Genomic DNA, 15,000 nt, shown 5'->3' with positions numbered 1-15,000 from the left:
AAATCTGAAACGTTGGCCTTGTCTACCACTTGGCCCAGTAATCACGCTAGATATGGGCTCCAGGTGCAGCCAAAACACAGGCTGATGTGTCATGTCTGCCTTTTCTTTTTACAGAGTTTTTACTTCCAAAATATCAAGCCATGTGTTGTCATAAGCCTAGAGCAATGGAAACTCAACACTGAAGTCCTTCCAAGAAAAGAAAGTCAATATTCCAACTTTCCTCCTCTCTTTTTCCCTCTTTTCCCTTCTCTTCCTTTCTACATTTTCTTTTTTCCCCTCTTTCCCTTTCTTTCCCCACACACTCTTGGTCTTGCTCACACTCCCACACATGCAAACACACACACACACGCAAACACACACACACACACACACACACACACACCCAAATCCATGACTTGGTGCCCCTGGAATGTGTTGTGTAGTAGTACATTTCTCTAACTCTGGGCGATTAGGGTAAAAAGGCTTGCGTTTCATTGAGCGCTAATAGCGGTGGAGGAATGTTTTGGGTTGCGCCCAAGCATGTCATCACTCCTGTGTGATCCCACTCTCAGATCCTATTAACACTTCAGACCCGTGGGCAAGGTGAAAGAACTGGACAACTTAATCTCTCTGAACTTAACTTTCACTGTTTTGCCTGAAAGGTGCCGTTTACACATCTCCACAGACGTTTCCTTCTGCTAGTTTATTGTTCTCTAAATGGCATGTGAGTGGTTTTGGAAGTCAGTCTAATTATATTATGTGTTTTGATAGGGTTTTTAACTATTTTTGGCATCGAGAACGGTGTAATGACGGAACATTCCAGAGAATATTAAAGAGGGCACAGCACGCAAGCATGCATGATTGTGCACGAAGCTAACCCTGATGTAATGACCACTGAACAGGCCAGGTTGAAATCCCTGACGCACACACATACACACACACACACACACACGATCACTCCACAGCAAAGCACAACACGGAGAGTGTGGAAGAGACTATCTGAGCGAGGGATAGAGACAGAAATGGATAGATAAAGAGAGCAAAAGTGACAGATCAACAGAGATTGTGACAATAAAGAAAAAAGAGCAAGAGGTAGTGACACTAAACTAAAGAGAAACTAAATAAATACGTCACTGAACACCACCTAGATACTCACCGACTGCCACGGTCAGAATGAGGCATCCACAAAGACAGAAAAAAGCACAGAGCATGTCTTCACCAACAACTCACACCCACACACACTTCACAAACATCACATCCATCTCTCAACAGACCCATCAGAACACCCCACCCTGGGCCATCCCTTCAAGAAACTAATCTCTAGTCTCCTCCATTAGCGGTTCACTCCCACACGCCCAGATAACCACAAGAGCAATCAATTCAAGCACATCTTCCACTTCCCACTGCGACTCCAATGAGATTAAAGCGTGTCAGGTTGGGGATGCAACAGCACTAGAGAAAATGACACTCAAGTGGCTGTGGGAGGGAAGCGTTCACGCTTGTCCTTGCAGTTGTGGTGTCTAGTGTGTGTGTGTTTGTGTGTGTGTGTATGTGTGTGTGTGTGCATAACAGACAAGTGAGAGTGTCTAAGAAGGTGTGTGTGTGTAAGTAAGAAAGAGTGTGAGCGTCAGCGTCTGTGTGAATAAAAGCGTAAGTTGGAGAATGAGAATGTGTGAGTGTGAATGAGTGTGTGAGTTAAGTGTGTGCAAGTGTGTTTCCCTACTTGTCTTCACAGCTGTGCTCCTCCTGCAGCAGTCTCTCGCGGTTGAGGCCGATCTTCTCCAGCTCGTGGCTCAGGGTGTCCAGCTCATTATACTGCTGCTGGACCTTCAGCTTCTCATTCACCAGATCCTGATGGACACACAACAGGACACACACACACGGTCAGAGAGCCAGCGCATGCACTTCACTCATTACCAGCCCAACACCTTCCCCTAAGGTATGAGCTACACCAGGCGCGTAACTGAAGCGTTCCGTTCGCGTAGCGTCTGCTGCAACAATTAGCTGCCACTATAATCAATGGAAGTAGCTACACCAGACATGATAGCGGTGCGTACGTTTGAAAAAAATAGACCATTTATTTAAAATGGATTTTACGCGTCGCGAAACGGATCGCTTCAGCTTTTTCTTTACATAGTTTAAGGTTGTGTAATTAAATGTTTTAGTTCCCTTAGTTACTGCTTAAGTGTCTCCTCAAACCTACACTCAGTCCAGCCCATCCCTCTGTCCAGCTATGGTAACGTTACCTCTCGGAGCGTGGCCAGGGTCCTCTTGTCGATGGTGGCCTGCTTCTGCAGCTCCTTACTGTCCCTCTCCAGCTCCTTGGCTCTGCTGGCCGTCTCCTTGAGCCGGACCAGCTCCTTGCCCATGGCGCTGCCTTCCCGCTCCAACACGGCCATCCGCTGACCACTCTCGTCCAGCGCCGCCTCCTTGGCCTCCAGCTGCTGCCGGAGCCAGCGTGCCTCCCTCTCGGCCTGCTTGCGCTCCTTCTCGGCCTGGGCCAGCTCCTGCTCCAGGCCCCGCTTCTCCTTCTCCAGGGCTTGGGCGCGCCGGCCCGCCGGACGGGCCTCCTGCTCCAGCTCGCGCCGCAGCTGCGCCGACGTCTCCTCGGCCTGCTGGAGCTCGCGCTCCACGCTCTGCAGCTTGGTGGACGTGTTGTCCAGGGTCTGCTGCAGCCGCTGGGTCTCCTGGGTCAGGCTGTTGCAGCTCAGCTCCAGCCGCTCAGACCTGCAGCCAGAGAGAGCGGTGGAGGGGAACTTGTTTATTATGAGGGCTCTATTGGCAATTTAAATTGTTGGATGCATGATGATATAAATATAATAGAGAGAGATAATTTCTTTAAGGGGCACCAAAGGGATATATATAAGCTGATAAGATTTTATCACGATGGATCACAGCAGACTGTGATCTATATACTGTGACTAAATTATCTCTGACAAATGGTCATCATTATCAATGCATGCCAACAAAAAAAATAACACAAATTTTGATTTCACACATTCCACATTACAAATAGGCTTCATACACTCTGAACATACATACAACTGAACAAAGCTGTTACAAATTACACTAGCCACATAACCTCAACATAATTTAAACCCATAAATAAACCCCATCCCTGACCTCTGACCCCACCTCTTGGCCTGCGTGCGCAGCTCCTCGAGCGTCCTCCGGGTGTCCTCGCGCTCTCTCTCCAGCTCCTCGTACTCCTGCTGGAGCTGGGCGAGGCGCACCGAGGCTGGCTTGAGCGCCTCCAGCTGCCGGCGGAGCTCCAGGTTCTCCTGGTCCAGCTGCCGCTGCTCCTGCTCCAGCGTCCCCAGCCGCAGGGCCGCGTTCTGGGCCGTGTCGGCCAGCTTCTTCAGCCGCCGGTTGTCCTGCTCCAGCGTGGCGTTCTCGCGCTCCAGGGTCTCGGCGCGTTCGCAAGTGATCTTCAGAGAGGCCACCTGAAGGACAGGTGAAGGTGTGTGGTTGGTTAGGATCTACCAGGTTCACTTCACTCATGGTTTGAGTGCCACAAAGCCCCTCTGTCTAGCCTGACTACACCTCTGAAAAAGCTTTGTTAGAACCCCTCTGACTAGACCTTGAAGCTAGCTGAAGTTAGCTAGTAGCAATTATACAATAGTTACAAGACACATTACAACTTCCACAGTTTCTCACAGTTTCTCACAGATGCTCACAGATGCTCAACATGAGGTCCTACAGTTAAAACTGTGATTCCCAAAACTCCTTCCACTGGACACGGTAGGACATATGCCACACTGGACAATCACCCTCATTCCCTCAGGCACAATACACACACACAGCGCTTTCAGTTGCCTTTGGACATGAAAATGCGCTTTATAAGTACAGTTTACTTGACTTGACACACAGACAGAATCTCCCTTGGTCAGCTACCCTTCTAACGTCCATTCCTACACCCCTGACCCCTGACCTCTGACCCCTGACCTCTCTCTGCAGCTGCTCCCTGGCCCTCTCCACGCGGCTCATGTCCCTCTCCAGCTCGTCGCAGCGCTCGGCGCGCTCCCGCAGCGTCTCCAGCTCCTTGGTGGCCTGCCGCTGCTCGGCCTCCAGGCGCGCCAGCCGCCCGCCCGTCTCCGAGATGCTCTGGTGGAGCGTCCGGTTCTCCGTCTCCACCTCGCGCACGCGCGCCTCGCTGTCCACCTGCGCCCGCCGCCGCAGCGAGCTCACCGCCTCGCTCAGGTGCTGCTTCTCCTGCTCCAGCTCAGACAGCTGACGTATGCACACAAACAAACAAACAAACAAACAAATAAATAAATAAACAAACAATAAAACATACAGATTAGTCATTGTAATCAATGTTGTAAGTCATTTTTGTTGGACATTAGTTGGACAAAATTCTACAACTCCAAGATCTGACCAATAAACAAACAAATGAAGCCGATCATTACAATCAACACTGTAAGTAGGTATTCTTGGACTCATTATTTGAAAGTCCCACATCCTGTACGGAAACTGATGGGACCTTATCCTAATGTATGACTGAGTGTGTGGTGTGTAGGTCGTTTGGAGTGGTGTGAGAGCAGACCTGCTTGTCTTTGTCTGCCTGCAGGCTCTCCATGGCCTTCTCCAGCTTCTGCTTGTCCTTCAGCAGCTCCTCACCCAGACTCTCCATGTCCTGGTTGGTCTGCTTCTCCTGGTCCAGCAGCGTCTGCAGACGCTCAAGCTGAGATGGACGGACGGACACACAGAGTTGTTTCAGGAAAACAGTTCAATCACTATCCAACAGGGTTGTGCACAATTTGAATTGCAATTCTGCTTCCAGTTTGCTACCTCAATTGAAATGCAAGTGAAATTCAAGAATTGAATTGGAATTTAAGAGCCAGTTTCAATTCAATTCTGGAATTTTGCACAAGCCTGCTATTTAACAACAATATCCAATAATATGCAACAACAAGAACAAGACTGCAAGATTAGATGGAATAACAAGTGGCAATGAGTGAATAAGGTCAATGTGTCAAAATGAAATGCTTTGCCTATATGACTTAAGAATCTCCAACGGGAATTCTCAGAAAGATTCTTGGTCAAACCTTTGTTTTGGCATTTGACAATTCTCTTACAGATACAAAGACATACTTGATCAACACATCAACACCTCCTCTGAATGAAACAATTTCTTCGCAGAACATTTTCCTCTCAGAAAACACAGTTACTGGGTGCTGCTGGCCTGGGTCCCAGTAGGAGTGTGTTGCGGTGCGGTGGGCCTTACCTTCTTGCTGAGGCCCTGGTTCTCGCGCTCCAGCTCCTGGCTGTGCAGCTGGCTCTCCTCCAGGGCCAGAGCTCCCTGCCGCAGCTCCTGGATGGTGCTTTGCAGGCTTTGGTTCTCCTTCTCCAGCTTCAGCAGCCGGCTCGACGCCGACTCGTTCAGCTCCAGCACGAAGGACTTGCGCGCTGTAGAGAGAGAGAGAGAGAGAGAGAGAGAGAGAGAGAGAGAGAGAGAGAGAGAGAGAGACAGAGAGAGAGAGAGAGAGAGAGAGAGAGGGTTTCAACTTGGTTTGAATTGTGTGGAAGGGTGTATGTGTTGGTGGGGTTATGGTGGAGATGAATACATAGATACATAGGAAGCTGAAGAAATAAGGTCTGTACTCTGTGCATTTGTACAGTGTGGACAGACATAAGGAGATGACCATAGGGAATTTGTATATACCCCCAAAAAACACCTGCACTACACTAAGACTATCGAGCATCCATTCATAGAATAAAGACGACAGCAGATGGAGAGGATGTGGATGAGATAAGGGACCCTTGGTGTTCTGACTTTGAGAGGACTGGATGAAGATAAGAGTTAAACTGAGGTAATGGTAGGTTTATTCATAATATCCACTGAAATGTAAAGCTAGAATGGTTGGCAAGTGTGTTTGCTTGTAAATGCCTGTAAAAAGTTCTAATAACCCTCAGGTACAACGTACAGTTTTACTGCACTGTGACACATTTCGGAAAAGTAGGTCAATAGCATCAGCTACTTTCCATAGGAATGCAAAGCAGCGTGTGTAGAGTTCATTGACAGAGAAGACATGTGACTGTTGACTAACCCATTCACATGTAACTGTAATGATCGGCACAATTATTGTATATATTGCATGCATGAATTTGCATGCCATTCATCCATTCATAAAAGCAAGTGTGTGTGTGTGACTGTGTGTGTGTGTGTGTGTACCCTCATTGACGTCGTTGTTCTTGGAGAGCTGCTCCAGCTCCCAGCCCAGGTGAACGGACTCGTTCATGCTCTGCTTCTGGGAGATCTCCAGCAGCATGTTCTCCTCCAGCAACTCCTCCAGACGCTTCTTATCCGTGTCCCGGTCCTGAACACACACACACACACACACACACACACAAACACTTTTAAAATATACAGCCATACCCACATGGGTTCACTTCTCCAAACATCAAAGACTAGCTGCAATCATCCTAAAACCCAACCACCAGTGTTCCCAAAAAACCTAACCACAGGTCATGAACTCATGGCCTACTGAAATAAACACACACAAACCACTCTAACAGATGAGTTCCTCTATGGATTGACCTGTGCTTTGCTGTTAAATCAATGCTTTCCTGTGAAATTTGAGAACTGAGGTCAATAGGGCCTTGTGGGCAGGTTTTAGTGTCACACAAGCAATCAGGAACATGAGTGCACACACACACACACACACACACACACACACACACACACGACCAACAACTTCATCATAGGACTAAAAGAACCACATTACTGACTTTGGACACTTTATACTCCTATTATCCTGACTTATTACAATGAGACTGGTACAGCTGTTCCTAGATCAGTAGAGCAGAGCTCTCTGCAGTCACACACCATCTCCATGTCATGCAATTTGGAGCGCAGCTGCAGGTTCTCCTTCTCCAGCTCATGCAGCTTGTCACAGCGCCCCCTAGCTGTGGACAGCTGCTCCTCCAGCAGGGACTTGGTCTCCATCAAGGTGATGTTGTCCTCCCTCAACTCCTATGGACAGGATGCAAACAAAAAAATTGTCATTGAAAGACGAGGGGTGGGTGGGGGTGTGGGGTTCAATTTGAGACAGACAGGTAATCGGGGAAGGGGGCTCTTTCCAACACTGCTGGCAGGATCTATTAACCGGAGGAGTCCTGAGCACCTTATTGATCAGTCCCAGCATGCCAACTACTTCCTCAACTAATGCTGAGACAGACTCTCTGTTCATATGCCCTTCCTGTACAAAAAAACAAAGTTCAACTCTGTGTGTTAATGAGTGTTGTAAAAGGAGAGAGGGGTGTAATTCATCTCCAATCTACCAAACTGGCCGACCTTCAGTGAGCGCTGATGTGGAGTCATGTGATCTGGGGTGCTTTTAGTTGGAAGCATGGTTGGAGCATGGGCAGGGACACCAGTGCACAAGTTCTCTAGATGAATACAGGGTGTGTTTGGGTTTGTTTCATAACAAATACTCAAGTTCTATGCTCTGTGCCATACTATCGTAAGAGCTCCAACTTCCGCCCCTTTCATTCGAAAATTCTAAAACAAAGATGTTTTTTTTAATACTTCAAAATAACATTTGATAAATTAACCTTATTTTTTCCAGTAGCTGTAGATGTGTAGATTTCAACAAAATCTGGTTTGGTTCTTAACGGGAGCATTTACTGCCTTAAAAATCTGATTTTGTTTACCGTGCTCAGAGGTAGGTGCTGGGCTGGTGGGTGCCCTATTTCTGCCCATTCACTCGGCACATCAACGGTTAGACCGAGAATTCTCGTCGCGAAATCAAAATTACACTGGAGTTCCAAGCGGACTTGTACACGCAGCCTTCCAACACTGTTTACAGCTCTTTGAGTCACGGTAAAATGTCATTTTTGGTACATAGCTAATTTAGATACACTTATGGAGTGGGTGCTTGCGTTTATTTAGGAATTTGACGTCTTGGTTTGTATAGAAATGAATATTAAGTGACACATACACGTAAAAGGGCGGGAAATAGGTGACATTCCGATACTGTGTAGAAATACACACAGGTGTCTGTATGTAGGGTTATACTTGAGACTTTGAGGCACACTTGTCAACTTAACTTCTGCTTGAGATATGGCCTAAGTATGTGGTGTGAAATGTAATCAGGCATATGAGTGGGCACCTCTACACGGGTCTTATAGAAGTGGACATCATGCAGCCTCTCTTTGCAGCGGGACAGCTCCGTCTCCAGGCGGTCCACGCGGCCAGCCCGCTCCCGCAAAGCGTCCACCTCATCCCGGTACGCCCGCACCGAACGAGCCTCAGCCAGCAGCTGCACATTCTGCACACACGTACACACACACACACACCACACAACTTATTGACAGATTGTTAATCATTTACTTGTCAATATACTTAGCAATACAATAACAAAATACTTGTCAACACCTAACCTCATCAAATCATACAAACCCATCTGGATGTATGGATTTATTGTACATACATACATGCACTGTAAAAAATGTGGTACAATTTTTTTTTGTTACGTGAGAAAGTAAGACATTCATGAGAAGAATGTTTTATCTTTCACTTAAAAATATTTATATTTTGAACAGTGACTTGCTTAAAGGATATTCATCTTAAAATAGTTCAGATGTCTGTCTGCCCTTTGGGAGTTCCCTAATGGAAGTCCATGGAGCTGAAACATTTATACTCAGACTTTGCACAGGGGGAGGGAAGGGAGCATAAATGTTTCAAAACATTTTTAGGGTTTTCAGATATAACTCATGAACTTGGAACATCGAGGAAAGTTATACCCACAGGGAGAGTGAGTCTCGGGTAACACACACACACACACACATACACACACACACACACACACACAGACACACATACACACACCTCTTGCTTGAGTTTCTGCAGTTCTAAATCCAGTCTTTCCACCTCATTCTTCGTGTCCATAAGTTGTTCAGTCTTCTCCTCCCTGCATTGAACAAACAAACTCATTTGAGTACCCACTGGTCTACCTAGCATGGACAGCAGAAAAAAGCAAAATGCATGCTTCTAATTAACCGAAGGATACATTCATCATTCCTTTACTTGACCAATCACAGAAGAATATTCTTTTAATTTAATTGTAGAGCACAGTACTAAACACTAAACTCAAAATTGGGTCTGTTATACATTGGGATTATCCTTTGGGTAAAAGCATCTGAAGATAAATAGGTAGTTAGATATATTGTGAATATATATATTGTGAATCTGGTAATCCTGTCACTTTTCCCAGCATCCTCTGGGTACTCACAGCTCCTGCCTGTAGCGGCGCAGCTTGGCTTTGGTGTCGGCCAGCTCCACGGCAAGGTGCTGGCGCTCCTCTTTGGTCAGCGGGCCGACCGGCTGCCTCTCGGGGCTGAGGCTGCCCAGGTGGCCATTGTGGGGCTGCTGGGACTGCAGGTAGTCCCGCTCCTGGGTCAGCTCCACCACCAACTACCAGAGAGAGAGAGAGAGAGAGAGAGAGAGAGAGAGAGAGAGAGAGAGAGAGAGAGAGAGAGAGAGAGAGAGAGAGAGAGAGAGAGAGAGAGAGAGAGAGAGAGAGAGAGAGAGAGATGAATGTCTAAACACAAGACAGTGTTTCCCATACATTGACTTATTTGTGGCGGCCCACCACAATATCAACATTGACCACCACACAATGATTTTCCAGGTTGTACTAAATTGTGCTTAAATCTGGTTAGCATCATAACCACGCTGCGCTAATTTGTTAAAAACTGTTGCATTCAAGTTAATTCTGCAAACCTACCACCACAAATAGAATTCAATTCTGTGGGAAACACTGCAAGAGGTCATTCCAGGACACTATTTCTAAATCACGGAGCGCAAGTTAACAGGCCATTCTCCATCCCTAAACACACATGGCTTCAAGCACGGAAACCCGTTCCGCCTCTATTTCGAAACATGATTGAGAAACACTGCTCTAGGGGCCATTGAGATGATGAGGCACTTTTACTGCCAATGCACAATTAATGACTCGTTTTATAGTAAGCGATAATGCTGTTATCAAGATACAGCTGTGATGAAGGATATTGTATTGAGGTAACTTTCGGGCCATTCAAATTTCAACATTTTCCTAGACTATTTTTATAGTCCGTGAGAACCGCAGAGGCCTGTTATCTAACCTCAGAGCTCTCGTCTCGCTCGTCGATGAGCTTCCGCAGGTGGAAGGCCATGGTGCGGGAGAGCGGGTCCAGCTCCTCCATTGGCAGCTCGGCCACCTCAAGCCACTGCAAGTCGAGAACATTCTCTTGGTTGTGCGTCACCTGGGTGAGAGACATAAAAAGGTGCGTTTGTCAACTGAATGGCCACAGTAAGGCCAGTCACATGATGTTTTAAGGTCACGTGGGTAGCAGGTTAATCTAAACAGGAAGTAGTTCAGGAAAACCTGGACGAAGAGAGTGACAAGCTCTAGCTGCAAAGCTTAAGTTGCACGAGAGCTTGACTATGGCATCTGTGAAGTGGAGACCTAGCTCATCAGTATGTACATCCAATAATGGAGGGACACACCTGCTCTACCTGAGAAACACCTGTTCCTCTTGAGAACCCACCTCCTGAATGTGTGAGACGATGGTCGCCTGTGTCTCGATGTCCAGCAGCTTGATCTTCTCAATGATCTCCTCCTTCCTCTCACACTGCACAGAAGAAAGAGAGAGTGAAAGAAAGAAAGAAAGAAAGAAAGAAAGAAAGAAAGAAAGAAACAGGTGGAAAGGGGCAATTAACAGCTGATTTAGAGGCTGCTGAAGCCCTACAAAGTCCCTCTGCTGCATGACAAGATTATATACACACACACACACACACACACACACACACACACATAGCGTGCGTCTCATTCCTATGCCCCAGGCGTGAGCTGTAATGATGCTGATCAGGAGGGATGAGGGGCATGAAAGGATGAAAGGAACTAGGGAGAGGTCTGCGCTCCTCAGACGTCTGCACCGGAAACAAGAGGGGATCCCACGTTCTTTTCCAAAAACGAGGCGGGCAAAGAAAGATAGCGTGAGAGAGGATAAGAAAGTGTGTGTGTGTGTGTGTGTGTGTGTGTGTGTGTGTGAGGGTGAGTGGGAGCAAGAGAAAGAGAGATGAAGAAAGGGGGAGCAAAAGAGAAAGAGAGAAAAAGAAAGCAAAAAGAATGAAAGAGAATAAGAGGATAAAGTGCTTGGTTTCCTCTGTATTCAGTGTGAGTACACAGCACGGGGGAGCTGGCAGCTTGACAGGGTTATTACGCACAATAGCTCATGGCAGGACGGAGAGAGAGGGAGAGAGAGGGAGAGAGGGAGAGAGAGAGAGAGAGAGAGAACGAAGGAAAGAAAGATCATTTTCCCTCTCTCTTTGTGCAGATCCTCATCTCCTGCCAGGCAAACAGGAAAAACCAGCGCCAAAGGTGAGAGATGGCAGGAAAGAGAGAAGGAGAGAGAGAGAGAGAGAGAGAGAGAGAGAGGCTCAAAGAAAGACTAGACAAGAAATGAAAAGAGATCAAGTGAGCAGAGAGGGAGGGATGGGAGGAGAAAAGAGAGAAAAACAAAGAGACCGGAGAGGTGCGTCCGAAATGGCAATGTTTAGAGTTTGGTGTGTTTCGCCTCTGGTGTTGCAGTGTTTTGAAAAGGAAGTCTCATATAAAAGAGGAGATGGATGTGTGTGTGTGTGTGTGTGTGTGTGAGAGAGAGAGTGTGAGTGAGTGTGTTAACATGGGAGATTCGAGGATGTGCCTGGACAGGAGAGGTAGTGTCAGAGGTAATGACACTCTGCCTTTGGTGGGTGGGGAAGCACTTGGCAGGCACAGACTGTTGCCTCACATTCATACACACACACACAATGTAAAGACTAAAGCAAACATTACAATACTTTAAGGCCTTTGGCTTACTGTTAATTATTAGATTCCATTGACATAAGACAAAAAAAGCATGGTTCTTCTCACACACGCACACGCACACGCACACGCACACGCACACGCACACGCACACACACACAAAGACTAAAGCAAACGTTACAATACTTTAAAGCAACACCAAAGAACTTTCCCTCTGTCGCACGCACGCTATTTGTTTATCTAGCACCGGCTTTGCAAATAACGATGTCCACAGACAAGGTAGAATATGTTGCACGATTTATGAAAGTACGATGTATTGCGACATCAGATGCAAGTCAAATTTGTAGTGTCTCATTCCTTCGAACTACAGATCCGCTACCCGATCTGGCAAACTTACATAGTGCGGTTACAGCCGATAGAGGGCTGTGAAGCGAATGCAGAAGTGCCACTTGATGAACCACTGAAACGATTTTGGAAACATTATTTTAAGGTACAAAAAACTCTTTGGTGTTGCTTTAAGGCCTATGGCTTACTGTTAATTATTAGATTCCATTGACATAAGACAAAAAAAGCATGGTTCTTCACACACACACACACACACACACACACACACACACACACACACATTACCTGTACAGCACATCCCAGAATCAAAAGCAGCATTCTCTTCACCTCTTCCATACTTTTGCCTATAAGGGCATATTAAGCAAGACATTACAAACCATACTGACAATCCCCCCCCCCCCCAACAAAACAAGCCATCCTGTGCAGTAAGAAATGAAACCAGCTTAGACAAGCTATAACATGAGAATGACAAGCAACACAATTAACCATTTATCCTATTTTTTCTCAACAGACATTTTCTACTACAGCAAGTCAGGTGAAGTTCTGTTGTGTAACCTGTAGGCTATACAAATATGTTTTTCAGTTGCAATCAGGCAGTCTTAGAAGTTCTGAAGTTAAGGCAGAGTAAGGAGTGTATGCATGTCACACTATTGCTTGTGTTTCTTAATCTGTGTCAAATAGCTTTTTAATGCAATTATGTTGGATAGGAGTCGACAATCCGCAAATTCAATCAAATTCTCTTTTTTTTTAACCTGATTGATTTTGGACCATTGCCCAAAGCCAAAAATTGATCATGATGTCCCACCAGTTAATTCAAAATGACAGCTTCGCAAAACCACACACACACACTCAAAAGGGTCATGTGTGAAAGTGAAACACATCAACACTTTATTCTCTGATTACTATCTATCTTTTGCATGGTCAAAAAATCAGTAAGACCCTACATAGGTGTGTGTGTGTGTGTGTGTGTGTGTGTGTGTGTGTGTGTGTGTGTGTGTGTGTGTGTGTGTGTGTGTGTGTGTGTATTTAATATCCAGCAAAGGGCAAACAGACAGTTATAGTAAAGTCAATGCCCTGTCCTCTCTACAATATCCTCTATACAGAGGAAGCAGCTTTTGTCCGGTCAGCTAAATCACACACACACAGTATCCCTTTCCAGGCCCACTCATATGCGGACCCCTATTCCCAACATGCATCCAGAGATCGATCTGATAACTGCCCTGCACTAGAGGCTGGGAACGAAGAGAGAACCCAGTGCGTCCAGCAACTTGGATCAAACTATTCCTCTGAACAAACTTGCACTGTCCTGACCTAGCCTAGCCTAGCTTAGCCACACTGGGCCGCCGAGCAGACCACAGTTCTGGGAACAGCGCCTACAAACGCACACCACACGCCATCCTGCAGATTTCAATCTAGTCGTAACAAAGGCAACACACAAAGCACCATTGGGAGGGTTTTGTTCAAGACCCGGATGGACAAGTAGGCTACTGCTAGCAGTAAATGTAAATAAACCCCATATTCACTGCACTGCATTCATACAGTACGATGATAAACAGGACGAACTGGCTTTTTAACTACTTCAGTGCTATCAGCACAATGGGTGCAATATGGGTCATAGGGGGGAAAACAACGACTTTATGTATTTATTTGCAGAAATGTCTACAAACTAACATCTCCATTGTAATTAGCCTATCAATACAACACCACAAACACATTAGGCCTACTGATAACATTTCCTCCAGCTGCATAGACCGCACATGGTGCGGACAGCCGCATGACCACACCACCTCATAATCTTAACTCTGACCAGACAAGACTGTCAACACCACCCCTCAGAGATAGAGCAAAAGACAGAGAGGGAGCGAGAGAGAGAGAGAGAGAGAGAGCAAGAGAGAGAGAGAGAGAGAGAGAGAGAACAAGAGAGAGAGAGGGGGGGGGGAGAGTGCGAGAGAGAGAGACAGACCTCAACACTTCCACTTCCTGCCATTCCCTTTCCTGACCTTATTACAGGGTGCTGCATCCTTCACGATGACACACTGCTAAGCACACACTTTCTTCTGCACACACACAGGTGTCTGCGTACATTCATAAAAACACAAGCTGACCAAACAGATCAGGCTGTTTTTTTTTAATCAGTGTCCTGCACTGACCTCTCCCAAGCCATTAACGAAATACCAGTTAGCCTGCTAAGTTTCCTGTCCATCATCTTTTCTTAAGTACTGAATCTGAAGTCATATCCTCTAACTAGTACTGTTGAAAGGAGAAACAAACAAAAAAGGACTGACGTCAAGACTAACATGACCGTTAGATAAGAACAGAGACATCGCAGCAAAGGTTATCTGCGGCAGGTGGCACACCTGAGAGTGGGTCCTTGGCGATGGTGAGCACGTTGGGCAGGTTCATGAGGATCAGCTGCTGGAGGCTCTCCTGTCGGGAGACAAGACACAACACAGAACAGAAGAGGTCAACAAGAGGTCAAAGCACTGCCATTAGTCACAGTGATAACATGCTGGGGCTTATTTCACCACTGAAGTAAACACAACACTGTGTACTTATCACTGCATACCAGAGACAAAGATGTACAAGTTTTGGGGTTGAAACTCAAAATGTAGCTACTAGCCAATGTTGTTAGATTGTTCTAGGGGTAACATTATGATAATGTTTCCCTTATGTAACCAAAACCTTTCTCCACCATTCTGCCACACACTGGGCACTGCAGGCAGGTTCACTAATGTATCGTACAATGCTCTGGACAGGTCTTTGGTTACCAACTCATTACAAGGGATGGGCCTTGAGCTATTTAAATAGTCTATGGTCTTGAGTGGCCACGATAAGAGCAGAAAGAACATCATGTAAAAGCAGGCGACGCTTGTTACTAAGACAC

At 46.3% G+C, this 15,000-nt stretch overlaps 1 protein-coding gene across 2 annotated transcripts in view; it reads right to left on the bottom strand.

Annotated features, from left to right (window-relative positions):
* The window catches only part of ccdc88c (coiled-coil domain containing 88C), a 63,942-nt gene that overhangs the window by 26,009 nt on the left and 22,933 nt on the right, over window positions 1-15,000 (bottom strand). For both annotated transcript variants that reach the window (XM_076300767.1, XM_076300768.1), the window contains exons 4-18: window positions 14,474-14,543; window positions 12,402-12,460; window positions 10,513-10,596; window positions 10,087-10,227; window positions 9,216-9,397; window positions 8,813-8,894; window positions 8,094-8,252; window positions 6,809-6,955; window positions 6,155-6,299; window positions 5,207-5,388; window positions 4,526-4,663; window positions 3,925-4,209; window positions 3,115-3,422; window positions 2,226-2,706; window positions 1,703-1,830 (exon numbers count right to left, since the gene is read on the bottom strand). In XM_076300767.1, coding sequence (XP_076156882.1) covers window positions 1,703-1,830; window positions 2,226-2,706; window positions 3,115-3,422; window positions 3,925-4,209; window positions 4,526-4,663; window positions 5,207-5,388; window positions 6,155-6,299; window positions 6,809-6,955; window positions 8,094-8,252; window positions 8,813-8,894; window positions 9,216-9,397; window positions 10,087-10,227; window positions 10,513-10,596; window positions 12,402-12,460; window positions 14,474-14,543 — 2,591 coding nt within the window. The remainder of the gene's footprint in view (window positions 1-1,702; window positions 1,831-2,225; window positions 2,707-3,114; window positions 3,423-3,924; window positions 4,210-4,525; window positions 4,664-5,206; window positions 5,389-6,154; window positions 6,300-6,808; window positions 6,956-8,093; window positions 8,253-8,812; window positions 8,895-9,215; window positions 9,398-10,086; window positions 10,228-10,512; window positions 10,597-12,401; window positions 12,461-14,473; window positions 14,544-15,000) is intronic.

Source organism: Alosa pseudoharengus, unplaced genomic scaffold (genome assembly GCF_046254945.1).
Source record: "Alosa pseudoharengus isolate Yale_2024_CS ecotype anadromous, Long Island Sound unplaced genomic scaffold, YU_APseudo_1.1 YU_APseudo_1.1_scf_22, whole genome shotgun sequence".
NCBI lineage: Eukaryota > Metazoa > Chordata > Actinopteri > Clupeiformes > Clupeidae > Alosa > Alosa pseudoharengus.
The sequence above is the reverse complement of the archived record's forward strand: the minus strand, read 5'-3'. Positions and strand labels throughout refer to the sequence as shown.